The following is a 27963-nucleotide window of genomic DNA, read 5'->3' as shown; positions in this document are numbered from 1 at the left end:
GAAGACGATCAGAGGGCTGGAGCACCTCTCCTACGAAGACAGGCTGAGAGAGTTGGGGTTTTTCTGCCTGGAGAAGAGAAGGCTCCAGGGAGACCTTATAGCAGCTTTCCAGTATCTGAAGGGTGCCTATAATAAAGCTGGAGAGGGACTGTTTACAAGGGCATGTAGTGATAGGACAAGGGGTAATGGCTTCAAACTGGAAGAGGGTAGATTTAGAATGGATATGAGGAAGAAATTTTTTACTCTGAGGGTGGTGAGGCACTGGAACAGGTTGCCCAGGGAAGCTGTGGAAGCTCCATCCCTGGAGGTGTTCCAGGCCAGGTTGGATGGAGCTTTGAGCAACCTAGTCTAGTGGAAGGTGTCCCTGCCCATGGTAGGAGGGTTGGAACTAGATGATCTTTAAGGTTGCTTCCAACCTAAAACATTCTATGATTCTTTATATCAGAGATGTTGAAGCTTTGCTGAATGTCTGAATAAATCACACCAATTTATGGTTACTTGGGTCATCCCAACATGCCTTTGATAGTATGACATCAACATTCATGCAATGTCCTTTCTAGCACCCTGGGATTAATTTAAAATAAGCATCACCAAGCCAGAAAGTTTTTTGTACTGTATTTTAAAAGTGGTGTTTCTAATACATCAGCTATTAATTAAACATTATTCCATCAAAGTATTTCAATGTTATCTTAATTAATGGACTTGTACAACTACTGGAATATCTTTTTATTCTCAGAATAGTCTGTTATTCCACAATGGTTTTGACTCTACCCTAGCTGAAACTAAGACACCCTTCCAGCATAAATATTTCTTTAGTGCTTTTAGGTTTTGTATTAATTTTCTACATTTCATAACTCTTATTCATTGTTATCCATTCCCACCTTTTTTACTTCTAGTTGTTATCTGTCTCAGCCTTAATTCCCTGGGCATGATAGAATACTCCTTACATACTTTTTCATTCCTTGCTTCTGCAGCACTCTCCTCAGTGCTTTCAGGATTCACTTACACAAGTGAACAGAACGAAGCTTAGTAATTACAAATAGAAATTAAGACAGTTAACTTTGAGTTAAAAAATAAAAGAATTAAGTCACATGGAAAGAAGCTAAGCAGACGCTTTTTAACTAAGCAAACAACGTAGACTTTTACCCTTGTATGTTTCTGGGATCTCGATTCCTTAGCTGGCTTTGAAGTCTCAGATTCGGTTGCACTAATGTGACTTGCTGAGCCAACCTTAGTGGTTACTTTGTGGGGTTGAGCAGGCTGTTTCAATGGCATCGAAGCTAAAGAAACTGATCTTTCAGAGCGCTTCCTAGTTACAGCAACTGTATGGTGACTCCCACTACTTCCGCTTGCCTGAGAGAGGAGGGAATCTGTACTGTCAGATTTGGCTAGCCTGAAAAGAAAAAAAAAAAAAAAAAAAAGAGATAAAGTTTTTTTATTTTGTACTGACTCTTTTGGTGCCTTTGCTTCTGCTATAGAGGTTGCTGCTGAGAGTATTAAGTACTGTACATTTTTGCAAACAGCATCTGAAAACAGCAGACAGGATTCTAATATGTAACACTTTTTGTATTAGAACACTTTACTGACTGATTTGGTCTCTGATACATAGACTCACTGCATGTCTGATTAAAAATGTCCAGAAACGAACTGAAGAAACAAGATAACCAAGAAAAAAACTCTTTGGAAGAAGGGGTAGTTTTGCATATGGACACTTCATCTAGATAGTGAGGAAGAGCAAAATTTGCTGGCCTCCAGTCTCAGGATAAGACAAACCTTCTTGAAACTATCTAATTTATTTTGGCCCTACAGGAATGCCACTGCTCCTCTAAATATAGGAAGTTGGGCGTTACAATTCTACTGGAACATTGTAATGCTTGATCCTTCAACTATAAGAGCGTTTGTAATTCTGAAACTCAAACTGAAGAAGTGCTAAGTACAATCAAATCTTCTTTTCTAACTATTCAGCAAGCTGCAAAAGATACGGATATTCCTAAAACCTCTGTTCAAGTTTTACTGTGATCAGATTGCAATGGGTATCAAACTGAAAAGAAGGATGAAGTGAAGTATAACAGTAAAAAGTGAATTCAGAAGTAGTGTTATGTAGCAGTTAAATTTTTATTGATGCAAAGAGTTTGCATCTTCAGAGTGAGGACAAGGTACAAAGGAAAATCTTAAAAACTAGGCTTCCAGAAAAGACTTTAATAAACAAGGCTGACGATAAGTTTGAATTTTGGTAGGTCATCTTATACCAGCAGTCCTTTGGATTAGGAATTCAATTATTCTGTTTGTACAGAGCTTGGCTTTCTAAATCTTTAGTTGTTCATTTGTACTGCTACAGCACTGACAGCTTCAGTCCTAGATGAGGCTGTCATCTTTTCAAAGGAGCTTGAGACTTTGCAAGATACAATCCCAAATATCTTAAATAAAAGGTGCCTGTGCTGCATGGTTTTGATTAATCTAATACTATCAATGAGAAGTCACACCTGAGAAAAGAACTGAACCTACAGAAGAGGATTAAACAATTAGAATATTTGTCTACATAGCTTCACTAAAAACATTTCCAGATGAAAGAAAAGATGCATTTCACAAGAAACTACTAGAAATATTTCATGCTAAAGTTTTATTTTATTCAGTGCATTACCTTTTCTTGGGATAAAAGCATTCCAAGTCTTTTGATCTGCACTTTAGTCTTGATGCCTCTGTTTTGAATTCACTTTGTAAAGACTCTCCATCAGGGACACTTCCAGGCTCTGACAAGACTGCAGGAGATGGGAGAGGGCTCAAAACAAATGGCACAGGGCAGCATTCTTTGGTGCAAGTAGTCTGAGTTTCATAGCGAATAAGACGAGTTTGAAGTTCAGCATATCCCACATCTCTCTCTACGGCTCTTCTGTTATCTAGACAATATCTAAAATTGAAATTGGTGAGAAGTCTGTGAAAGTATCTTGTTTTATTACAATCAGAACAAAAACAAACTCAGAACAACTTAACCTTTTGACTATCATATAATCTCCAAAATGGTTTTTGTTTGGACTGGTGTATCGTTCTGAAAGATACCTTAAAACAGTCCAGTAAATTAACACATGCCTGATGGATTTAGCTATATTTAAGTCTAACTCCAACAAAGAAGCTGAATCGTGTACTATTTGTAAATCTTTACCCTGTGGTATTACAAATAAGATTTCCATGGACATTAGCAGAATTTTTTCCTTGAACAGGAAGTGACCGATTAGGATGCTGACAATGGATTTTTTGATCCTTACAATCAGCTCTGTATTATATTTGCATCATCAGTCTCTCTATTTTAGATTTTACTGGTTTTCATATTCATAGAATCATAGAATAGAATGGGTTGGAAGGAACCTTTAAAAGTCATCTAGTCCAACCTCCCTGCAAGGAGCAGGGATGTCTTCAATTAATTCAGTCCGTACTTAACAGATGTTACCCCTGTTATCATGCTAACCAGTGTGAAATTCCAGTAAAACAGCAATGAGGACAGCTCTGAACTCAAATACATGATGAACCCAGCACACCACGGTGGAGAGAGCATCTTCAGACCTCAGACCTTGCAAGCATCCACCAAAATTTTGAAATCCAGAAAATATCAGGTTATTATATATAAAATGATACACTCTAATATGGTAATATGATCATGCAATATACCTCCGTTTCTTCCTGGGAGAATGCGACTTTCCTAGTCAAAAAACCCAACCAAATGAAACAACCCACCAACCCAAGATTTCTCTAGTGCATATGCCATAAGAAAATCACACAAGAAATGCCTGAAGAAAACACCCTAAAGTGCAATATATGTAATTTACAAGTTACCAGTGCTTCAGGAATCCCAAAATGCAATGATACTGACATAATTTTAGGAAAAGCCAGGTTGTGCCAAAACCTAGGTTGCTGTGAGATTGTATTAATTGAGTGTAACTATGAGGAAGACAGGGCACGGTAAATGTTTTAAATGCTATTTAGTATAGATTCTTTGCTAACTGCACTCTTTGGAAATGCAACCTTTAGCTTTTTCAGAGATAAGCACTGCTATATGAGACAGTCACATTTGTTAAATGCTAAAAATACAGAAGCATCACTGAAAAAGCACAAGCCTCCCAGCTTCCTACCGATTACAAAGAGTAAGTGGTTTAATGAACCAAATTAAAAGAAGAAACTGTATTAAATATGGTGGAGCTAAACGAGAACAGATGAACAGTGCTAACTCAGTGAAACTTACTCATGAGATTACAACAATAGGAAATGCATCTTAACTAACTTTTCTCTTGTTTAAATGATTCCCAAGATACCTTGCAAGAGACCAATACCAGTAACTTACATTACCTCTATTGCAGGGAAATACAACACTATTATTCAATATTATTCCTTCCTTTTCTTAACAAGCATTCTGAACCATGTGAGTTATCTCTCAGCCCACCCTCCAAACTACTTAGCAATGTTTCCTAGTCTTAGGAACTCTAGACATATTCTTTACCTTTATCTCTTAACACGGAGTTATGTTAAATTGCTAGATTCAATTTTTCCACTTTCTTCAGTGTATTTTCATATTCAGGGAGAAATTCACTTTTCTACACAGCAGACCACTGAATTCATTTCTACAGCTGAGCGAGACTTTCCACTAGAAATAAATTCATTATCTGATAAGACAAAGTTCTCTTAATTTACAAATTTCAAGGTATTTAATTTTCCTTATTTATATTCTCAGTCCCCTGAGTAATCACATCCCCTACAAAGATAAAAATGTTTTTATCTTTATAAGTTAAATTGCCATTTTACGCACTCCGCTTTAACGGCAATTACTTTCTCTTTGCAACACAGGATCCAAGTGTTTGGCACAGGTTCATTACATCAGAAATTTGATTTAATCATAACTGCGACTCCTGGTTTTGTTGACAAGACTTTACTTCCAAATATAAATACATCAGCTATGCAGATGGGAACTGCAATCACAACTGTATGGTACAAAACACATCTGCTCCAAAAGACCATATGCTTCCTATGATACTCTTGAATCAATATATTCTGGTTGTATAGGCTCTAGGTTCCTCCCTTTCACACTAGTTTCTACCACCTCACCCTACTGCTTCCCTCCCTTATTGCTGGCACATTCCCCTTGTAACATTAATATGCCAGGGTCTCCCCTCCTCTTCACAACATCCATGCCTCCCTGTGTTCTCTATCTGTCATATTTTGCTATGGAAGAGGCAGCATGATCTGTGCTGTGCCTAATTTGAATCCCCATGCACACTCCCTGCTGAGGTCAGGCAGGTCAGCAAGCTACCACATACCAACAGAAAAAGGCCAAGTGCTTTCTTCCCATACCTGGGAGGACAAATCTGCATTTCTCCTACCTACCCAGTTGCCTCTCTGTGCCTTTTGTTGCAAATCTAAAAAGGCTAAACAGGCTCATGAGTTACCACTTAGAAAAAGAGAAGAAACAGAAGAAACAGACAGCTGAACAGACAGAATGAGTGCTTCACTTCCCTACAGAACGTGGCTAAAGCTACCAGATACCAAACGTAGGCTTAACCAAACTATTTGTGCAGTTGCTAGGAGAAAAACATACCAGCAGTATCATTAGTCACATACTGATAATCTGAAAATGTGATTTTAAGAGGCGACAGAAATTTGCATGAAGACCAAACTACCTATGCTTGGTATCCACTGCATTTCTTAATATATATGGTGTTAAGACTAAAAGTCTGTCCACACAGAAGAGTTATGCTGAATTATCTACTTTCATGTTTGTGTATGACCCTTTCCACTTCTCCTCAATGACAATATTTATATTTCTCTAAACAATTTTTATACAGCTACATTATATGATGCTTCCCTGTCTGAAGCTTTGACAAATAACAAACGCTGGCTGTCTTGCACTAAATGCAGTCCTAACCATATCGATACTTTCAAAGATTCTTACCTCTAACACTTGCCTGCCGGTGTTGTTTTCAGGTTCCCTGAACATACAATCAGCTTCACAGTAGATTTCATAAGCCTCATGACTATTAGTCTGAAAGTGCCTACAATTTAGTATCGAAGTAGAAACTATGTATGTAGTTCACTTGTGTGCTGCTCCAGGTACCTGGTATGTACTAATGAACCCTCTTCCCCTTGCCACTTCTAATTCTGCATTAAAAATTTCAGAGAGACTGAGAATAGCTACAGCAGTACAAATTAGGAAAAAACCCACAGAAGTTTCTACAATACCATCAAGGCAGGTGTGTTGCAATTTAAAGCAGTGAATAAAATAAAGGTAAGAAAAGTAGAGGTGGCATGTGCAAAGTTGCTCCAATGAAGGAAAAGGATACATAAAGTTTTGCATAATTAACGATCATGTTGCTCGAAATGTTTCTAATCATACTTTGACTGAAAGCTGAAAAATAATTTTGGGAAAAGAAGCCAGGAAACTTACTCAAGTCCATGATAATGGCATCCAGCTGCTTTTTCAAAAGGCAAACCTCTGAGTTTCCGAGGAGTAAGCTCTGGTGTCAAAAGGAATGCATTTTCACTGAAAGGAAAAAAATACAGATCTATTTTAACTAGCTACACTCAGAAACAAATGCCTCAACATAGGAAGACCAAAACAGCTAAGCCCCTGGGTACAGCATCAATGGAAAATTAAATCTTTATTTAAGTGAGAATTTAAGTTCAACTAATTAATACCTAATGCTCTATTATTATTATTACAGAAGCTCTTAGACATTTCAATCAGTTTAAGGGTCACTGCTCCAAATAATTTATCAATAAAACCAGACAACTATAACCCCATTTCACAATTCAACTACCTGAGTAGCAGAATGAACCTAGAGGAACCAGGAACTGACCTCCCATAATCAGTGAATTCCTTCCCTTTAGCTTCAAGTTGCTGTCTCACCTAAGAGTCACTTTTCCAAGGCTTCATAACTAACCAGTTATTTCCTGTGATACTTGAATTCTAGCTAGTAACTCTCTGCAACTAAATCATATGTATTTGAAAGTATTTCAACAGAATAAGCAACAGACAGAAAACGCTTGCTGCCAGATCCTAGCATACCCTGTAAAGTCACATCCCAATTATCTCTAAAGGGAAGAGATGAAAGCAAGATGTAGCAATATCTGAAATTTACACACTGCTTCAAGTTGTATTCACATAGACTGTCTCTGCACCATTACCACTGGAAAAATTCTCTGGGAAAAACATCCAGGAAAGATGTGATAGTGAATCTAGCAAGATGGCCATTTAGAAAGAATGTCAGGCAAAACTCTAATCTATCAAATCTCTATTTAAGCTCAAATATGGAAAACAAGTGAAAACTACTTTAATTCACCAGTCTCATAAAATCTCTTTTTTCCTTCTGTTGGTCACAAAAATCTTTGGGTCTGTCATCACTGTGCTTGAACATCTACTGTGCAAAGCTGCTAATTATTCCAGAGAATCTAGTCAGGGCACCTGCTAGGGGGGCAAGCAGCTAGTAGTACAGAGTCCTGCTGGACACAACTAACAGCAACCTGGTACGTCAGAATGGGAATGGTTCACCATCTCCTAGACAACAATCTAGCTATGGATTTTTATAGGTTTTCTGGTATCTTTTTGGACCAAGCAGAATGCATACATACAGTATAAGTTATTGGCAGACCTTATAGCCTTCAAGCAAAAACATTTAGTCTGCTTTATTATCAAGTATCTTGATTTTGGTTTTATACTTCCCTTAGATATCCAAAATCTCTACGTATTATGAGAGAGACTCACATTACAGAAATGTACTACAAAGCAAAGGTTTCAGCATCATACTTTCTCATAATAACTGGCAGAAATCCAAGCAAACCCCCTCAAATTCAGACCTCATTCAGCTATAGCTCAAAGCAAATGACTCAAGAGAATCAAAATATTCTATGCTATAAAGCTTCTCTGGAGGCAGCCTATGACACGCTGCACAAACAGTATAGGCTCTGCTTCTACAAACACCGACTCTTACATAGGTTGGCCTTAACTCTAACAGACGTTCAGATCCTGAAAATCACTCTATTAACTCCTTGTATCAATCTTCCTGCTGAAAAAGAAGTGGTTAATACACTAATAGTTACTAGCAGACACACTAAGGATGAATACTGGCAAAGCAGTCAGAATAGACAAGCTTCCTGTAAGGAGCACTTTACCACATAAGAATATCTATAGGAATGCTGGGCCAGCACGACGTGAGACACACACAGTTAAACAATTTCAGCTATTGCTCTTTTTACACTTTGTCTTCCCACCTAGTCTCCCCTCCACCGAATGAAAGAAATCACACCAATAAAATTAAAGTTCTGCCACAGTAACTTCTGCTTTGCTAGAAATACTCTTTTGAAAATGGACACGTAAGGTGGCGGCAGCCTGCAGCACAGCCACAGTGGTAGAGCTCTACTGCCACACTTTTGCACATCAGGTGATTATTTTGTTATTTAAATGCATAGGACCAACATCATCATCTCCAGTCACTCTTCAGATTCTGAAAGAACTAAACAGCAAGACCAACTGAAGGACCGTCACAGTTCATTTAATTGCCAGGCATGTGATGTAAGGATGTTGCACGTTACAAACTCAAATCCAGTTAGGCCACTCCGAGACTCTCATTCAGCCATTGTTCACATTTCCCTACATCAGTTCTGAGTATGGTCTTCAGTGGTTTTAATATGCTGGATTCATACCGTTTGGGAACTTGTAGTGGCTGAAGATCACCAACTGGTAGCCCTTCTGGTGTGAAATATTTCAGTAATTCTTTAGCATCAAGCAATGTCAATGACTCCCGCTGGCTATCTTTATGTCCCAGCAATTGCTCAGATGAATGTGCAAACATAGAAGCTCTGAAAATAGGAAAAAAAAGGCCAACCTAAGAACTTTTTCTTTTCAATGTAGTAATCTTGTTGTATTAAAAAATAAAAATAAAAAAATCACTGCTAGTCTGGAGCAATTAAACATATTTTCAAACTAAAATGAACAAAGTCGCTCCTTGAACATTTACATGAATGTTCATGGTAAAGTATATTTGATGCAAATTCTCTACCATCCTACTGAACAAAGTAATTTCTTCAAGATTTTATAGCTTAGTTATGAAATAGAACATGGGAAGAACATTCTTCCTCCCTTTTTTCCATTTATGGACCTGTAAGATCAAAAATTAATTCCTGTTCTAAAAAATGAGGCATACAATTTGCCGCAAAAGAACCATAAAGCCACTACTGCATGTAACTCTCCACTTGGTTTTGTTTAGTATCTTCAATCAAGAACAGAAAATTCTCTCTTTTCTACTGCAAAGCAACATGCTGTGCACTGATTCAGGATAATCAGAAGATAACCAGTTCAGAATACAATGAAATAAACATTAACTGACTATGAAACAGAAAGGTCCTTCAGGAAGCTTTTCAGAAGCTAATTAGAAGGAAGAACTTTACCTGCTTGAGAAACAAAAGTTAATGATAATAATAATAACAACAATAATAATATCACCCATGAGAAAGCAGAGATCTAATCTGAGAATTTCTGACACACAGAACTCCAATCTAGGCCATGGCCAACTATGGTATTTGAAAGACAGAAATGGGACGGAAGTGACTTAGAAAAAGGTAGTTGGACACCTGGCTCTAAAGGTCTGTCAGCAAAAATGTTAAGACCCAGCAAAGATCATTAAATCTTACATAAAAGCAAGAGCTAAACTGAAATCAACAGGCTGTATTAAGTGACGCAAAGGTCTACAGGTTTCACTTAAACACTATTGAAGCAATAACAAAACTAAATATAAATTCCAAACATAAAACCAATAGGATCTTCTACTTTAAGTTATTTGAGACCTGATACCAAGTCCTGAATATTTAGGAAATATGAGAAAATTAGACACACATTGTACATACTGACAAAAACTGCTGTATTATCTTTATTATTTACGCCCCAGGGCATGTTGGGAGGAAAAAAAGCTTTTGTTTTTCTACTATAGCTACTATTTTCTAGTAGTGCCATTTTGGAAATTTAATTTTAGAACTATGTTACTTTTAGCTAACTTTCAGCTGCATTTTGTCAATAAAAAAAAATAAATATCAAAACAATACTACTTTAAATACCAAGAAAGTACACCTTTGGAAATTGACAGAAACTTAGTTTTAGCCTTAAACAATGTTTCCTATGAAAGACTATCAACACATTTGAAAACAGTTTACAAAATGGCTGTCAACATATACAGTTCCTGTAGAGTGATGGTCAATGGCCACTACAAAGAAAATCTCCAGTATTTAACCATTACCTCATTTTCTGTTTGTTTTTTTCAAAGTTTTCCAGATTCTGAAGAACAGGTCTTTCTGGCCACTCCAATGGATCTGGCTCCATTAAATCAGATTCTGCAAGAAATACATGGTGGATAAGCCTTAATAGAAAGAATCTTACTCTTTAAAGAAATATATATATGCATATATATCCCTTTATATATATATATGCATATAAGTATATAACGATAAGGAAAACCTGCCTGGTGCTATGGTAAGAAATGGTTTTTTGCATAATATTTTTGTCAAAGAGAAGAAAGGAAATCATTAATGTGAGGGTAATTTCAGGTTGCAAAACAGCCTAGAAATCTCCTTTACTTTTCCTTCTATTTTACCCTCTTTTGGTAAAAGACTCTCCTTCTTTTAGTAAAAAAATGACAAAGGGCATGAATATATATCAAAAGAGAATAAGGAGTGTCTTTTCTAAATAATGATACTTACCAGAAGTCACAGTACATAATCTAGTATTATTAGCAACCTTCTGTAGAACAGGTTTAGGAAGACTAGTGTTGCACAAGTCCAAAAAACATTCTCTTGTAAGTTCTAACAAGTTCTTGAACTCATCAGTAGAAATAACTGGAGGCTGCTCAGTCAATTCCTTTCTCTCTATAAAATAAAAGAGAAAGAATGAAAAGCTACTGCACCTGCTAAACAAAGAATAACCAGCCTGCTAAAAATCAAACAAACAAAAACTCCCCACCCCAAAACAACACAAGTAAGTTAACTTGACACTTACTTCTGTATCCTTAAGCAAGGCATGGGTGGTTTATTCCTGGCCTCTATCAATAATAGTGTGGCCAGTAGGAACAGGGAAGTGATTGTCCCCCTGTACTAAGCACTGGTGAGGCCCCACGATGATGGAGCATGTCCAGAGAAGGGCAACAAAGCTGGTGAGGGGTCTAGAGCACAAGTCTTATGAGGAGCTGCTGAGGGAACTGGGGTTGTTTAGCCTGGAGAAAAGGAGGCTGAGGGGAGACCTTATCGCTCTCTACAGCTACCTGAAAGGAGGTTGTAGAAAGGTGGGGGTCGGTCTCTTCTCCCGGGTAACAAGCAATAGCACAAGAGGAAATAGCCTCAAGTTGCACCAGGGAAGGTTTAGATAGGATATTAGGAAAAAATTCTTCACTGAAAATGTTATCAAGCACTGGAACAGGCTGCCCAGGGAAGTGGTGGAATCACCATTCCTGGAGGTATTTAAAAGACGGGTAGACGTGGTGCTTAGGGACATGGTTTACTGGCGGACTTGGCAGTGTTAGGTTTACAATTGGACTCGATGATCTTAAAGGTCTCTTCCAACCTAAGTGATTCTATGATTCTATTCAGTCTTCATCCTAATGGAAACATGTGACCCACTCAAAACAAACTAAAACACAAGCACTAAGGCAGCTCCAAGCTGAAGGTTAAAGTAGGCAGGAATCTCAGAATGACAGCAAGTTGCCAGGGGCGGGGTGTAGAAGACAAGAGTATTAGCAGAAATCTTATTTTCATTAAGCTGGTATTCTGTTAATGATAATACACTTAGATTATCTTCACATTATGCCATTTTCAATAATCTAGCCAATCTCTCAGAAGCAGTTTTCATTTTAATTGAGTCTCTTTGAGCAATGGACTTAGATGGAAAAAGTCAGGGCAGTCAAATGTACTTCTCTGCAAAGTCATGAAAATAAAATCTACAGAGGATGACATTTCAGTTATTATTATGAATGATGTATCATGATAAACGTAACAAATCTCCAATGCATACTTCTCTGCTGTTTACAACTTTTGCAAGACAGAATAAAATAAAACCCCCTGAAAACTCCAAAACAGAATTCTTATTTTTGTAGAAGGCATATCAGTGGTAAGGTTTTTTTGGGAAAAAAAAACGCATTAAAAAAACAAAGCGGAGAAAAAGTTAATTACCATAAAATTATTCCAAAACTATGCTCAGACCTTCAGAGTATTAGTGTAACAAACACCGACCAGCTTTAATTTCAGCATTCTCTTTACCTCAATATTTATCTGGCGTATAATCATGGATATCCTACAAAAGTTTTCTTTTTAAAGGTCCACTTTTTTCTTTACAAAATGATCAACTTACCTCTGTTTTGTCAGGTGAGCCACCACATTCAGTTTGAAATAAAGACCTTATAAATACTAGTTTGAGAACTACCAGTGCTCTCCCCATTACTTACTGAGATATTCCTTCAAGGCAAACACTTGGAGACGAGACAGTTTCTCTTCTCTTTGTACAATCTCTTCTCCACAAAAATGCGGCAGAGACTTGATAAAGTCAGTAATACGAAAGCCTGTACAGATTAGGAGAAATCTATTATTAAGATTCTGTCATAGGACTTTGGAGACACCAAGTCAGTATTTTTCAGAAGATGACATAAACACAGCAGACATACACATTTCATATTCAAAGGAAACAACCAGACTTCCAAATATGGCTAATCATAAGAAAAAGAAAAAGGAAACTAATTACAAATGAATTAATACACCAAGGGGATAACTTGGAATAGATATCTGACCAGTATTTTTGAATTTCTGTACAAAACCAATGTAATGACAACACAATTAACATGACTGACATATAAAGAAGGTAAAAAGATCCTAAGCTTGATAGCAGGAAAGAAAAGTTTTCTCCCAACATATGGTCAAGGACTTTCAGTCTTCTGACACCATACTAATGGGATTTTAATTAGGACAAATGGTAAGCAGTCAGTCATATCGCACACGGGTTTATTTCGATAATAAGGAAATAAGAGGATAAGATGCAGGTCACTATGCTCTTTGTCAGTGTTATTGAGAGCAAATATGCAGATTAGCAGTTACCTAGTACGCGTAGTTGTAGCTGGAAAACTACTCTAAAATAAATGTCTAAATACACGCTCTCACCTAGTGGAGCAGCTGATCATCCGCTAACTCACATCCTCTGCAGTAATACAGGCATCTGCCAAGTAACTGAGGACACGATCCTGAAATTCAACTTGCCTGCCAGCCAGGCTTGCTGTTTTCACTTTAAGTCATCAATGAAATAGGCTTGTCAACAGATAATTGACTAGATTTTAGGCATGGGCCAGTCAGTCTTTACACCAACAATACACACTTTTTAAAGTTTAAGTTTTTGCAAATTTGATTTGCATTAATATTACCTGGATGTCCCTGTATATTAAAACATTTACAACTAATCACAGTTATGAGAAATTACTGACTACAACTGTATGTAGTTGATTTAAAAAAAATGGTAGTAGTAAATTGTGTGAATAGGTAAGTTCTTATTATATGTTTTTGTCAGTTTGAAAAAATATGGCTGAAAGAATAGGGTTATTCATCAAAATGTAATGTTCCTCCTTGCCTTTTCCCTTTTAACACAGACTGGAATGAATAAAAGGAACATATAAATTTTAGTAGCATTTACTTGCACTCAGATACTCTTAATTATTTAAGTAATAACTCTTACTTGACTCTGTTTCTTCTGCTTTTGTCTTTAGCTTTCCATTTACTGCAGCAAGAGTGGCCATACCATTGATCTGGCTAGCTGAATGAATCAAGGTTGCTTTACATCCTCCAGAGCCGTTGCCTTGTAGCAAGAAATAATATCGGCACGATTCTCCTTTCAGTTCAATTTCTGGAACTTAAAAAATATCAGGACATAACTGTGAAACACAGCTTTAGAACAAGCTATAATTTGCCATCAAAATTCTTTCACTTGCTTTCTTCTGCTCTGTGAGAAATCTTACTAACATCTTTTTTACACACTAACTACAGCTGATATTGACCACTTGAAAAGCTACAAACTGAAGATCATGCAAAATAAATAAGCTACAGCAGCAAAGATGAGTTGGACTATGCTGCTGGCTGGTTCCAGCACTGAACTTCTCTGACTGCAGCAAAGGCCACCTTTCTAATGCAGGCTACAAAGTACATCTGGCAACTCTAACTCCCAACCAAGAGAAGTTCTTTAACTGGTCTTAGTAAAAGGCAACCCTTTAACTGGCAAAGTTACTTTTCTACCATGAAACAATGAAGACTTGGGCAAACAGTGTGCTATATATGTAACAATTAGAGAAATGTCTGTTCTGCAAGGTAGAAACAGGGATTTTGCATTATGTAGACTGAAATCATATAAATGATCACTGGAAAAACATATATCTGTAGAATAAAGAGGAAATACTCTACACGCTTTTCCCAAGGAAGCTGCATTATGCATTAATAAGAGTTTTGCTCACTGCTTTACACTTGTGCATAGCCTAGGTGAGAGAGAAACACATTCTGTTTTTAATCATAGGCATATAGTATGCAGTTTTAATGTAGGACTAGATAGCAACATTGAAAGGATGGGTTTGCTATCTTTTTACACAAAAAATATTTTATAGCTCCTTGGCAGACGTAGAAATTGAGAGAATGAATACTTCTTGATGTGCCAAGTTTGAAAGGTCAAATCACTTAATGTCTCAATAAATAAAAAGAGCTTGAAGGTTTTTAGTATTATAAATTTTATAAAATATAAATATAAAATATTCCAGTGTTTCTTGAAAAGTTTACATTGGAGGGGAAAGGGAAGAGAGGAGAAATCCCACTACCTCAATATATAAATCCAGGGAAAGAAGAAGGAAAAGAAAAAGAAAGAAAAAAAGATTCCAGACACACTTTCACTATTGTCCTGTTCCCCATTCATGTAGTAATTTAAAATATTTTCCCTTTCCAGTTTATCTTGGCGTCTCAAAGCTCACTCCTCATGGGAAAGCTCTTATTTCTCATTTTAATCTTAAATAGTATTTGAGAACTACCAATTCAAAGAATTACACCTTACCACAGACTGAAGAGATCGTTGTTTGCAAATCCTTAATATAATCAGATTAGTGGTAGCCACCAAAAAATAGTTTTCAACTGAATGAGCACATATGTTTAAATGGCCATGTTTCTCCTCCTATTCAAAATTTTGCTTAAGAGGCCTAATAACCTATTGTGTATTACTAATCACATTGTAGTTAATACTTGTATAAAACCCTTCCACTGGACCATAGGGCAAAGGAGATCTTGCAGACATTGGAGATCTTGTGCTAATATGACTGTGTTAGTAGTACCTCTCCAATACAGTGTGAATCCTGCTGCTCTGATCATCCCTATAACTACACCCTCTCTGCTCTACCACTTCCAAACATGCAGACATAATTTTGAATCTATATACTGACAGCACCCATTCATGAGAATTAAGCTTCTTGCCCTGTTATACATCTATTCCTAATTCCTCTCAAATCTTTGCCTATCCCAAAACCTGAAAGAACATCAGTCTTTGTCAGCCATCCTTATGTCCATACTTGTTTGCAAACGCTACCTTCAGCAGGCAACAGCAGTTGCTGTTCATTGGAATCTGTATGCATTAGATAATTAGACAACTGTATATACAGCAAAATCACATAAGAAGGCAAAATCCTATATCTTATCCTGTCCTAGATAAGTACTTTAAGCACTGGTCCTTTTAGCCTGATGTTTTTGGTCCCTACAAACCTCAAAGTCACTACTTGTACAGTGCCTCCACTCGCAGGGCAGCATGCAGTATATTCTCACCTAAAATACTGGCTGGCTGAGAAACCCCACCCTGTCTTCATCTGCACTGATTCTGTTCTCTCATTTCCTGAACAAAATTTCTAAGCACCGGCACACTGCGTAAGAGGACCCAGCCGCCATCAGTATAGCCCCATAAGGAAGAGGGAGCCCATTCTCAGTCACTAGTTAAGCACACGGGCTCTCAGATGAATGGAAGTATCCAGCATTTCCTGATGTTCTGTATGGTCCTGGGAAGAAGTTGAAATTAAATGCATGTGCACCAAAGAACCTCTGGAAATGCTTAAGGGACAAGGGAAGCATCCAAATGAAGCACATTGGATTTCCATCTGCAGAAGTGAACCCCTTTGCACACAGATTGTACAATCACCTTAGGAAGGTGTGTGGAAGCTGGATCTTAGCTGACAAACAGGACACAGAAAAGGTTTAAGGAAGATGCATTGTTTCCCTAAAGCTCACCATTCTCAATTTTCCTCAACAAGTCCACAGAGCTGAGCTCACGTTCACAAAAACTTTTTGTGTCAATAAAGATTACAATCACTGACTTTATTTCATTGGAGAGAAGAGCATCTCAAACATGTAAAAAAATCCACCATACATATACACACACACACAGAGATATAATCACAACAAAATATACCTGTAGTCACCTTCCCTTTACCTACCAGTAATGACCTTGGGTTTCCTTGCCATATATTCCTTCCATTTCTTGGTACTCAGCTGGGTGGGCGACGGGATCGCTACACTGCTTACGTTACATGGCAACGTAAATAAAGCTCCCACCTAAATAATGAAAGCAAATAGGATACATGCAATGTTACTGAAACCTATTTTACATTTCATTCTTGAGCTACTGATCTGGCATTATTTCAAATGTACTTCAATTGAAGAAAAACATCTTCATTCAACACTTCTTTCATTCACATCAATTGAGATAAAAAAGCATTTGACACAGAAGCTGTAAAAATTGTGGGGTTTTTTGCTCCAATTGAGAGATCATTAACTGCTGAATTTCTATTTCATACACGAAAAGGTATTTGTGGCCTATTACAAGTCTTTGAATAATCCAGCTAAAAACACTTCTGTAGAGTAGTATCCAGAATGAAAAAAGAATTCAAAGATATAGTTTGCATCAGCGACTCTGCATTCCTTTGAAAAAACACATAATTTTTTTCCTCCCTACACATTACCCTTTTCAATTAACCAGATACTGGACTATGTTTATGTCTCTGTGCAAATTTCAGGCCAACAAGCACTAACAGAAAAAACACATAAGTATTTGAATACTCAAGCAGTAAAGCAATGTTTTTACAGCTATTAGAAAAGCCTAAAAACACATAGTTTTTCCAGTAGTGGACTGAAAAAAAATCCCTAGGAGAAACTGTTGTCTTGAAAACATATTAAATCCAACATGTTCAGACCCTAAAAAGTAGCCTGAGAATATGTTTTAACCATTTTGGCTTTTTCTTTAAAAGAACTGGTAGAAATGCAAGCTCTTATATTGTAAAAGACATTTGACCAAATGTTCAGTATCCTCATGTAAAATGAAAATTATCTGGGATATTCACCATTATAAAACTATTCCAAAAGATATTTTTAGTACAACATTAGAAAAAGGACTTTCTTTTCTGGCTAAGCATAATGGAGAATGGAGTGGCAGGGGATGAAAAAAGTTACAAAAAAAACTAAATAACAAGCTAAAGATGAAACATACAACCTGATAATGGAATACCATCTCTGCAGTAAATAAAGAACTTAAGTTATTCATTATAACTATATTAGTATTTTCACATTGCAGGCTGTTTTGATTATCATAGATTTATTTTATAAACACTAAAAAAAACTTTCCTAAACAAGCATACATCATCTTAAACACTCAGGAAAAACATCTTCAAACTAATACTGTGGCTATGAATAATCATACTGTCATTCCAGGGGCCTGTGGGGGGGAGAAAGTATGCTTATAAATGTTTCAAGAACTCTTTTTATCCAAAATCAGAATGGAAAAGCAGAATATCTGTATGCAAAATAAAAAAGCTTACTATTTCAGATTAGCTAGATACACTTTTTTAAGATGCACACATGCCTGCCTTTTGCCAAAAAAAAACCCAGATGAATTATGATAGTACAGAAATTTTCTGTCAAGATAGGATTAAAAGTTACAAAATACTTTAGGAGATCAAAGACTTAGCTCAGGTAAAGAAAAAAACGTTCACTGGGCTTACAAATTGTCAGGACCTGTATAGCATACACCTCTAAAAGCCAAATTTGCTTTAGAACTAAATACTGAGGGAACTTACACAGTGACTAGGTTTCAAAATATTATTTTTGTATCTTTTATGAGCAATATGCATATCTTTATTTTTCTGCTAAACCCCCCCCAAAAAAAAAGTTTTTACCTTCCCAGACAGAGAAGAAATCTGGTCCAAAAGCAGCACAGATGTCTCCTTGATACTCTTTCTTGTCAGGCTCCTGAACAGAACAGTTTAAGGATCCTCATCTTCACACAGAACTGTACACATCTCTATTTTACAAATCATGTTACCATTGTATTTCAAATAAGGACTGCCAGGCCTTATTTGATACTGCAGTGCCACAAAAGATATGAAACTCACCTTTTCCAGGCAAAGTGGTACACTTAGAAATGTTTTATGATGAAATACACCACTGACACTTTTAATATAGGCAGGAATAAACAGATAATTACATATACAAAATCCTGGTAGGCTTATACACCCTAAGCTACGATTGTCACATCAAGACTAGTACCAAAAGTACATTAATTTAAAACCAGTATGAATACAGCTAGAAATCTCTGCAGCATACACAACTTGAGACAACTCCTCTATGCCTTGCCACAGATTTTACACCTACACAATAAAAACATGATTTTTGGAAAAATGTTTCTATATTGTGAAGCACACTATATACATTAATGTGCAAGGCTTGTTTTTTTTTTTTTTTTTAAACTTGCAAACCTGTAAATATTTCTCTGTTCTTTCCCCACAAACAGCATACAGGTCAATAGACAAAGTATATGTGCACTATCAAAAATAGCCGGTTATTGTTAGTGTAATTTACATTTCAACATAAAAAAAAGCCAGTTGTGAGGAATCACTGTTTCAGCAAGCTAGAATGGAATGAGTCCTTGCTAATCCTCATGTATTGCTTGCATGGCTAGCTAGATCCTGATTGTTTTCTTTCTGCTCTAGACCATTATCAGCAGCAGTTTAGGCCCTTAAAAAAGGATACAGCTCAAATTCCAGATCTGATATAAAAAAGGAAGGTAGATCAGAGAGCACCACCATCTGTAAAAATTCTAGTGCAGGACCATAGTAATGAAAAACCTGAAAAGAGATCAAATCAAAAAATCTGTAACACTATATATGATGTTATCTCAGCAGAACTTCCTCAAGTGTTTTGCTGGACATTTGCTTTACGAGTACGTCTGAAAGAGGTATAAAGGAATATAAAAACATTTCATAAATACCATATTAAACATCACTATATAAAAACCAAGGAAAGCATTTAATTCTGTTTAATAAAACTTTCTAGAATGTCAATTGTGTGCATCAAATGTGTTGTAACTCTTATTCAAATTCAAAGAACAATAAGATCTACCAGGAACAGCCAAATGCAACCCAAAATGTACATGTTTTAACAATGAAAATAATAATCTCTTGACTGATACCGGTTTTCATAAACACTCATTTATGTTTTCTTCAACAAATATGATTCTGGAGTTCCAATCACATATCTACTTCCAGTGGAAAACATGAAACAGAACCAGTAATTTTAAAAAGAAAAAAAAAACATATCACACTTAAAATGAAGTAGAAAAGGTTAGATAAATACAGAATTCATAAATGAGTTACATATTTTGAATACTGAGATTGAACAAAGTCTCAAATTCTTCTTGAAAAAAATTTTGGTACCGCATTCCTAAGAACAGATGAAATTTTAAGGACCTGTTTTGTAAATACACATGAACAAAAGAAGTATTCCTCAGTCTTATGCAATCATTACTTTTATGTTTAATTTTCAATTATGACTAGGGCTTCCCCAATTACTAATTTTCTTGGGAAACTAAAACAGATACATTCTAGTGGCTCAAAGAAAGATCAAGAATAATACTTGCCTCTGGCAAAGCATCAGTAGTCCTTGATTGTTGCTCTTTTTTAACAGCAAAGCAAGAACTTAAATGTGAAGTGCTGAATGTCTTTACTGAAGTGCTCTTTATACAAAATTCTGGAAACCTAACTTCTGATCCAAACTGGAAAAAGAGACAGCAACAGTGTCAAAAGAGAGAGAAAAATTATTTCTTTTCAGCCAGTTACATGTATTACTATTTCAAACAATTAGTATTATATTTGTTTCCAGCATATCTGTAAAATTAGGTAAAAATACTAGACTTCGATAACCCACTACTACATCCAAAATGTTAATACTGAAAATGCAAACAAAGTCACAATCACAAAGCTATCAGTCTTTGCAAAAACACTAGGCATGTGCTTGAAATAGTGACTTACAGAGTTACACGATAATGATTTGTGATAGATACAAAACAATCTAATTTTGAACAAGAAGTTCTAAGGCAAACATTTCAGAGGAGAGCATCTGGATTTCTGAAATTCAGATCCTGATGCCTTGATCTCATTTATCCTTTCATCATGTTAAAAAGCAACTTGTTCCCCCATGTGCCCAGATACATTGCACATTACCTCTTGAATTACATTGTCAAAACCAAATTTGGCTTAAAGCATAAACACTTAAAGCACTACACAATACACGCTCTAAATGATGTACTCCCATGCTCTAAAAAAATAACCATAGCTGAAACCAGTTATTTTACCTTTCTTTCCCATATCTGAATCTTTCCTCTCCAGAGTTCTTTTAAATCCATAATATTCAAATCAATAATATCCATGACATTATCTGAAGATACAAAGTCTGCTGATAGATAGTCTGCAATCTTTCGCCAACTACTGTAAAAGGAAGAATTAATCTTACCAAATTTAGTATTACAAATTAACATGTACCGCAATTTGACTGAATTTACCTATTACGTCTTAGCACTGAATAGTCTGCTGTATGTTAAGACAGGCATATACAGCTTTGTATTCCACAACATAAAAAGTATTATAGAATTGCTGGTTCAGACTCTGTAAAGGAAGTCGTTCGTGTGCTCTGTGAATGTGACAGCAAAGAACTTGGTCAGACATTAAATAATGGAAAGCTGCGGGCATAGCATAGTAAGATTGGGTGTTAGAAGCTGGAACAAAGCCAGGTAGCCATCACTGGGGCTATTGCTGGCCCATCTAGATGGTTTGTAACCTTGTAAGTAGAGGTATGACTGCAGCACAAGCATTATCCAAATTCAACAACAGAGAGAGAGAACAGCCAGTATCTGTAGGTCCTATTGTCAGTCTGTCTTCTAAGAGAAATCAGCACCATCAACAGAACAAGAAGAGTAAGTGGGAGAACTTTCATCAGAGGAACCGTATGCCCGAATGGCCTAATTTTACATAAAAGGCAGCAGAAAAAAAAAATATCCAGACAGAAGCTGGCTGCACAGGAAGATATCAATGAGCACTGAGATCAAGTGCTCATGGAAGTCCCTGAGATAAGTTTATATTCCTCTGTATACCTTAGGAAGTACTATATGGTAGATATAATGCTTATTCTATCCAAGGACTGAGCGTTCAACTTTTTAATTTTAAACATTTAAATTTTAGGATTAACCTTAACCACATATTCTATGAAGCAAAGGACAAATCAGACATTCTTTTTTTTCCTCCCTTAAATGTAATACCACAGGTAATATTAAATTTAAAGTAAAGCCAGCAGAGTTATGTATTCATTTTACAAAAACTGGAAAACTGCAATCAATACCAGTTATTATGTAGCATAGTACATAGCATGCACACTGAAGCCACTAGTGATGGAAAGGAAAGAGAATATATTTTACCTTCTGCTCTCACACAAACAGAAACTTCAGAGGACTTGCTTTTTTGCCTGCATGCCTTCTGGTCAGGACATGTATTTACAATAAAACAGCATGAGTGATTCCTCCCCTCAAACAACAATAGAAGACAAATCTATGTGTTTTCAAAGTACACAAGTAAAGTACTCAAACACTGTAGTTATTTTAAAATGCTGACATATACTAAAATAAAAAAAGAGTGACCTTGTTTATAAACCTAAAATAAATGGCATACCCTTTCGAGTCATTTGCCGCAATAGTGATTTTTGCAGAGTGCCATTCTCTCAGGTGCTTCAGGGCCCCGATAGCAGGTAAGCAGTCTTTTAACTTGGGTCCATCTTGTTCAACAGCCTGCAGAATTACATCAACCATTGCTCTGCCTATAAAAACAGTTATGTATGACTCAAAGTACCAAAGTAAACAATTCAGTCAATTATAGAAAAGTACTGATTATCACTGACTGCACTGAAATGGGCTTAAATATCAATTAACTTCAGCAAGATCTAAAACTTTTCACGCATTTTAGCTCATCTCTCACTGCTCCTTTTAGATTAACACAAAATAAAGTATTTTGCCATTTGTTCGGTTACAGTGGTTCTATACCTTTCTCCTCTCTCACTCAGCACTGTGTTTGACGGATCAGAGCTGTCTCCAGTACAACTGCACTATGTCATTTTCCTCCTTTTAACACTTCAAAACTGCTATTTCTCATTTTTTCCGCATTCAGTTCCTTTGCTGTCCCAACTCAACTACTGCAACGTTATGTAACCCTAGCATGCAAGGTCGCACGTGTCTCCAGTTTATAAAATCTGAATCCAATAGTTCTGATCTATGTTCCTTCACAGCTTCTTGGCTCCCACCCACAAGCAGTCAGCTGGCAAATCAGATGCGAGCCTGATGTCAACATCTTCCATTTTTTTCATAAAAACTTCCTATGGTTGCATGTTGAGTTTCATATTGCTTACTGTCTATTACTACTTTGGTGGCATTTCAGATGAAAGAATTAATTCTATAAATAACTAGCTTAAACTCTACTGAAATACAGCCTTCCAATGAAACAAGCAGCAAAAAACTCTATAAACTGATTTGCAAGGTCAATCACGCTCAAGTTCCTTAAACTACTTGCAAGAGCTGCATACAAGTCAATTCAACGAACCAACTAACATCTTCCGAGTTTTTCCATTTTACTATGCTTTTACCAGCTGAGTTTTTAGAGTAATAACTAACAAGATAAACTCAAAAAGAGACTGTTTTTTAAGAGAGATTACCTGGGGCAGGCAGTTTATCAGCTAACTGATGTAGACTTTCTGCAGCTTCATCATAGATACTGAAAATAAACAGAACATGGTTGGAAGCAAAAAGTAATTTAGAAACAAAAAGTTACAACTAATGAATACTACCTGATGTAAGTATCTTATACCTGTAAAATTCTGCACAACATACCTAGGCAATGAGATATATTTATCCCCCTTTTTACTGAGGCAGAAGCAGGCTAGATGACTTCAAAACAATCTGCAGTAAAACTGGAAGTAGCATTCAAGATGGTGAGCTTTGTCTTAGCCAGAAACTTCTTTTTGCATATATAACTGTCAGCTGTTAGGAAATTGTTCAGTTATTCTATAAAAATCACTTGTACTAACAAAAAATAAAGCTATGTTAAATGAAATAGAATTATTTTCAGTTGTAGCAGGGGACTGTTCATAGTTAACTGTTGCTCTGGTAATAACTTTCTGGTAATAAATTTTCTTGATTCGCTTGGATTATTACTGTTAAATGTCATCACTATGCTTTCAATAAAAATAGTAATATGCATACTCAGTTATAGACAGTGACTCTCTACTGTTATTGTCTTCTTCCTCAAAATTCTGTATGGCTCCCAGGCATTCATCAATACTTGTGTGGAGAGTCTCTTCATTTTTCTGTGTGTCAAAATTTATTTCTTCCCAGTCAGAACTGCAGAACTAATCAAGCAAAAATAATTTTGAAATCACAGTTTTAACTTGTGCTAGAGACAGGCAGAGAGTTGAGGAACTTATATTCTCTTTTACCTGGTAATAACCACATATAACATGGCTTGCAAAATACCATTTCTTTACACCTGGAATACCAGCCACAGAACATGCTGAAAAGAGATAAAACAGTTATTTAAAATAATCAATCCACTACAATCTATTCTTCCTATTATAATGCGCATCTCTGTTGAAAGACTACACAAGTCATTTAATGTGCCACAATGACTTAAGTTATACTTTACTTTGGCATCATAATTAAGATCTAAACATATTAAGGTGCACGTGAGCATCTAGGTAACTGTCTAACTATTAATGCCCTCTGACTGTTCAAAGTGTTTGATTTCCTCTCCGTTCTGGTTAATACTGCTCTCCATTTGCAGAACTTGTGTCATACCTAAACTAAATTTCAACTTTGCTCTCTCAACATTTCTAAGCAATAAAAACCACATAAGTAGAAAACAGCTTAACATTCCCATCTTTGTGAATTTTAACAGCTTATAGTGGTTTCCCCACATGAATCACAATTAGATGACAGCTGTGACAAGATGAGCCTTAACAGCTCAACACAATATCCAAATCAAGTACAGAACTAAGAAAGCATTTTTAACAAAAAAAAAAACAAACAACCAGACACCCAACCACTGCATATACTAAAGCAAATCTTCAGAAATCTATTTTAAAATGATAAAATTATTTAATAAATATTCACGGATTAGGGCTCTGAATGGCTAACCAACAGACAAATATTTCTTCCACAGAAAAAAAATTAGAAGGCATCATAGGAGCAATGAAATTATCAAGCTGCGCACCGACATGAGAAACAAGCCCTTTCCTACTCTACCGTGCTAAGCTGGCCTGGAACCTGTCAGTCCTTCAAAACCCTTGTCTTTCCTTTCTTGCGCCCAATCTATTTAATCATCTCCTAACACCTCGGCTGCTGAAAGGACATCAGTTCTCCACAGAAACAGCAGCAGCAGGAGCAGTCCCGCCTGCGGGCTTAATCATACTGCAGAAATTGGGTTTCCTTAACCTTCTGACATGTTTCACCCACATCGTAACACATCCCTTGGCCAATGCCTTGACAACATTTGCCTCACCTTACTGCACATTACTGCATTTACCTGGGAACGCGCTCACATCTGCGTTTGTAGATGAGTTACAGCTTTCTTTCAGGAACTGATAAACGTTTGCAGCAGTCCCAGCTGAGAAAAAAAAAGTTTTTCTTAAAACTACCGAATCACAGAAGTTGTCTTGCTTCTTTCTTACAAATACAGCATAAAGTTCAGTTTAATATTAGAAGTTTAGTTTAAAGAAGAACCAACTGTCAACTACAGATTTGCAGGAGTTTAAAAAGACAAGTTTTGTAAAATTCTCGTTACAGTAGTGCACATCTCAGGAGCGCTCTACCGAGTTATGTAGCAGTGTCGCAATAAACCACGAAAACCTCCAAGTTTCTGAAGGTTTCAGTCATTAAAAAATATGGGTGGGGTGGGGTGGGTGTTTAACGCGGTAGGGATCCAGAAAAGCAGATGCAGGTGCGGATCCCCGACCGGCGGCCGCCCTCATGAAGGCAGGCGGCTCCACACACGGCGCGGCCTCCCGCCCTCGGGGCCCCGGGCCCCGTCCTCCCACACCACCGCCGCCTTACCTGCTCCGGGCCCAGGCCCGCCCGCCGTAGCCCCCTCGCCCCGGCGCTCCCCCCAGCTGAGGAGCAGGACGTAGCGATCCATGGCCAGGCCGGGCGGGAACGGGGACGAAGCCGCCGCCGCCGCCGCTCCGAACGTCCCGCGCTGCCGCCCTTGCACCGCCCCTCGCAGAGCAGCGCTTCCGCTTCCCGCCGGTGCGGCGGCCAAGGGGCTCCGCTTCTCTTCCCCTTCCCCTCAGCCGCGGCGGGAGGGCGGCCATGGCCAGTTACACTAAGGCGGCTCAGGTAAGCGCGGCCCTCTTCTCCTCCTCAGTGCCGGGGCGGCCGCCGCGCAGAAACCCCGGCGGCCGCCGTGGCGCTGAGGGCGGTCGTGAGGGAGCGGGCGGGCGCGGGGAGGAACGGGCAGTAGATTGCCAGGGCCGGGCCGGGCCGGGGAGGTGGCGTCGGGCTGCCTTCTGCCTCCTGTCGCGGCGGAGGGCCCCTTCTATCCAGTGTTTGCCCTGAGGGAAACGGTAGCGGTCGGTAGGTGCGTGGCGGTCCGTGAGGGAGAAGGCTGCCCTCTGCTCGGGGCTCTTGGCGGGCATAAAACTGCGTTTGGAGGAGTTGTGCCCTTCGTTGAGAGGGAAAGAGGTGTTGGGCGTTAAGTAGCCTACAGCGATTTCGCAGCTCGGTTAGCAATAATGGAAGCTTGAGGCAAGAGGCCCTCATTCGCGACACAGACCCCTCGGGGCCGGTGACCTTTCAGTGTTGTTACTGCCAGGTACGCTGGAAGTGTGTACAGCAGTGGGCGCATCGCAGTGATCTCTGTCTGTTTAAAGGTTATTTGGAGGGGGTATTGTTGAATATTGATATTTCTTCTAGTATTTTAGAGTGTTGGTCTAGTTAGAGAAGCTAGGTTTACGTCTGGCGGTGTGTTCTATGTTAAGCGCTGCCTCTCTTTCTCTTTAGCAATGGGCTACTTTTGCCAGAGCCTGGTATCTTCTTGATGCGAAGATGCAGCCACCAGGAAAAATAGCCGCTGCGACTGTAATCAGACTTGAAGGCAGGCATAAACCTATTTATCATGCACTAAGTGAGTATTGCAGTAGTTAAAAGCAAATTTGCATTACTTCCCTTGTAGTTTTCTTCTGATTTCAGTTTTAAAATTAAGCCTTGTGAATTTTAAAGTCTTCATTTTCCTTCTTATCTTTTTCCTTCATACTCCTCTACCATCTTATGTCATTGTCTTTACCAATCCGTATAAAGCTTGTTATGGATTCATAGTTTATTTTTAGTAGCTGAATTACAGTGGCTTGTGCTTTCATTCACTTAAAAAAACTTGAAATGTATTTCATTGCATTGCTTTTAGATGTAAAGATTTAATTCACAGTGCACATACTGAAACACTGGTGTGATTCTTGATTAGATTTTCTGACTGCTGCCTTTCAGTAGTTGTACAACACCACAGAGTCTTGGAGTGGTTCTTCATTCTGAATAAGGTGCAGAGAAGTTCTGTCTTCCTGAGGCAATGGACACAAACTGAAACACAGGAGGTTCCCTCTGAACATCAAGAAACGTTTGTTGTTTTTTTTACTGTGAGGGTGACTGGAAGTAGTTTTCCAAGAGGTTGTGGAGTCTCCATCCTTAGAAATATTCAAAAGCTGATCCTGCTTAAGCAGGGGCGTTGGACAACATGACCTCCAGAGGTCCCTTCCAACTTCAGACATTCTGGTATGATGAGGCTAGATACTGTCTGATTCTTAAATGGGAGACATAATCATTGTTGAAAGTTATCTTGTTGAAATGAAAAAAATAATTTTGCTTTTCTGCAAAGTAGAACATCTGTGATCTTGTTTGTTATTTGTATTACCATAGTGCCTGTCTCACAGTGGTGTTTTCTAGATAATAAAAAGGTGATCCCTCATATTGACAATACAATGTTTCCTGTAATACTCATGCAAATTTTTCAAGAGACATTACTGAAACATAAAGGAAGCATTACACTTTTCTCGTATGTGTAGAGTGTACATACTAAAACTATACGTGATCTGGTTTTCATAATAGAAGGTAGTATATGTAGTGTTCTAAAGACGTTTTACATACCAGACTTCTCCTGTTGCAAATTATATCTTATCCACAAGATGTCACTGGAGACTAAACCTGTCTGCAAAACAAAGCAAACACTGAGAGGAAATGTTTTTGGTTGTCCTGTGGGGAAGATTTTTGATGCTTTTATGTCCATAAAGTTATAAAATCCTGGAAAGTCATTTCAAGGATAAATTTATTTGGTCTAAAGTATTCTGTAAATCAGTACCAAATGCATTGCACCCGAGATTGACATTGATAGGTTACTACTCCTGAGAGACATTTGATACTCTCAAAGAGAGCAAAGTATGCATAAACTTGTGGTTGGTGTACTTAACACTTCTTTTTTTTTTCTTTTCCCTACTCAGCGAAGAAGAAATATTTTAATGTCTGTGAGATAATTGTTCAGTGGAAAATAA

General features: G+C 37.6%; 2 protein-coding genes across 3 annotated transcripts in view; one reads left to right on the top strand and one right to left on the bottom strand.

Annotated features, from left to right (window-relative positions):
• The window catches only part of MTBP (MDM2 binding protein), a gene marked incomplete at its 5' end in the record, with an annotated part of 30272 nt that extends 4707 nt beyond the window's left edge, over positions 1-25565 (bottom strand). Inside the window, 19 exons of the mRNA XM_082479843.1 lie at positions 1147-1393; positions 2642-2908; positions 6428-6523; positions 8683-8838; positions 10269-10362; positions 10729-10893; positions 12462-12575; positions 13733-13906; positions 16506-16623; positions 18240-18312; positions 19093-19187; positions 19979-20113; positions 20693-20825; positions 22059-22203; positions 23092-23150; positions 23639-23784; positions 23872-23945; positions 24957-25037; positions 25484-25565. Of these exons, the coding sequence (XP_082335969.1) occupies positions 1147-1393; positions 2642-2908; positions 6428-6523; positions 8683-8838; positions 10269-10362; positions 10729-10893; positions 12462-12575; positions 13733-13906; positions 16506-16623; positions 18240-18312; positions 19093-19187; positions 19979-20113; positions 20693-20825; positions 22059-22203; positions 23092-23150; positions 23639-23784; positions 23872-23945; positions 24957-25037; positions 25484-25565 (2454 nt within the window). The remainder of the gene's footprint in view (positions 1-1146; positions 1394-2641; positions 2909-6427; positions 6524-8682; positions 8839-10268; positions 10363-10728; positions 10894-12461; positions 12576-13732; positions 13907-16505; positions 16624-18239; positions 18313-19092; positions 19188-19978; positions 20114-20692; positions 20826-22058; positions 22204-23091; positions 23151-23638; positions 23785-23871; positions 23946-24956; positions 25038-25483) is intronic.
• Positions 25566-25676: 111 nt separating this feature from the next.
• MRPL13 (mitochondrial ribosomal protein L13) overlaps positions 25677-27963 on the top strand; it is a gene marked incomplete at its 3' end in the record, with an annotated part of 39390 nt that continues 37103 nt past the window's right edge. For both annotated transcript variants that reach the window (XM_082479375.1, XM_082479376.1), the window contains exons 1-2: positions 25677-25765; positions 26429-26552. In XM_082479375.1, the coding sequence (XP_082335501.1) occupies positions 25739-25765; positions 26429-26552 (151 nt within the window). In that variant the 5' untranslated portion in view covers positions 25677-25738. The remainder of the gene's footprint in view (positions 25766-26428; positions 26553-27963) is intronic.

The sequence above is a fragment of the Vanellus vanellus genome (assembly GCF_965231255.1).
Source record: "Vanellus vanellus genome assembly, chromosome: 2".
NCBI classification, from domain to species: domain Eukaryota; kingdom Metazoa; phylum Chordata; class Aves; order Charadriiformes; family Charadriidae; genus Vanellus; species Vanellus vanellus.
This window is presented reverse-complemented; position numbering and strand designations above follow the sequence as displayed.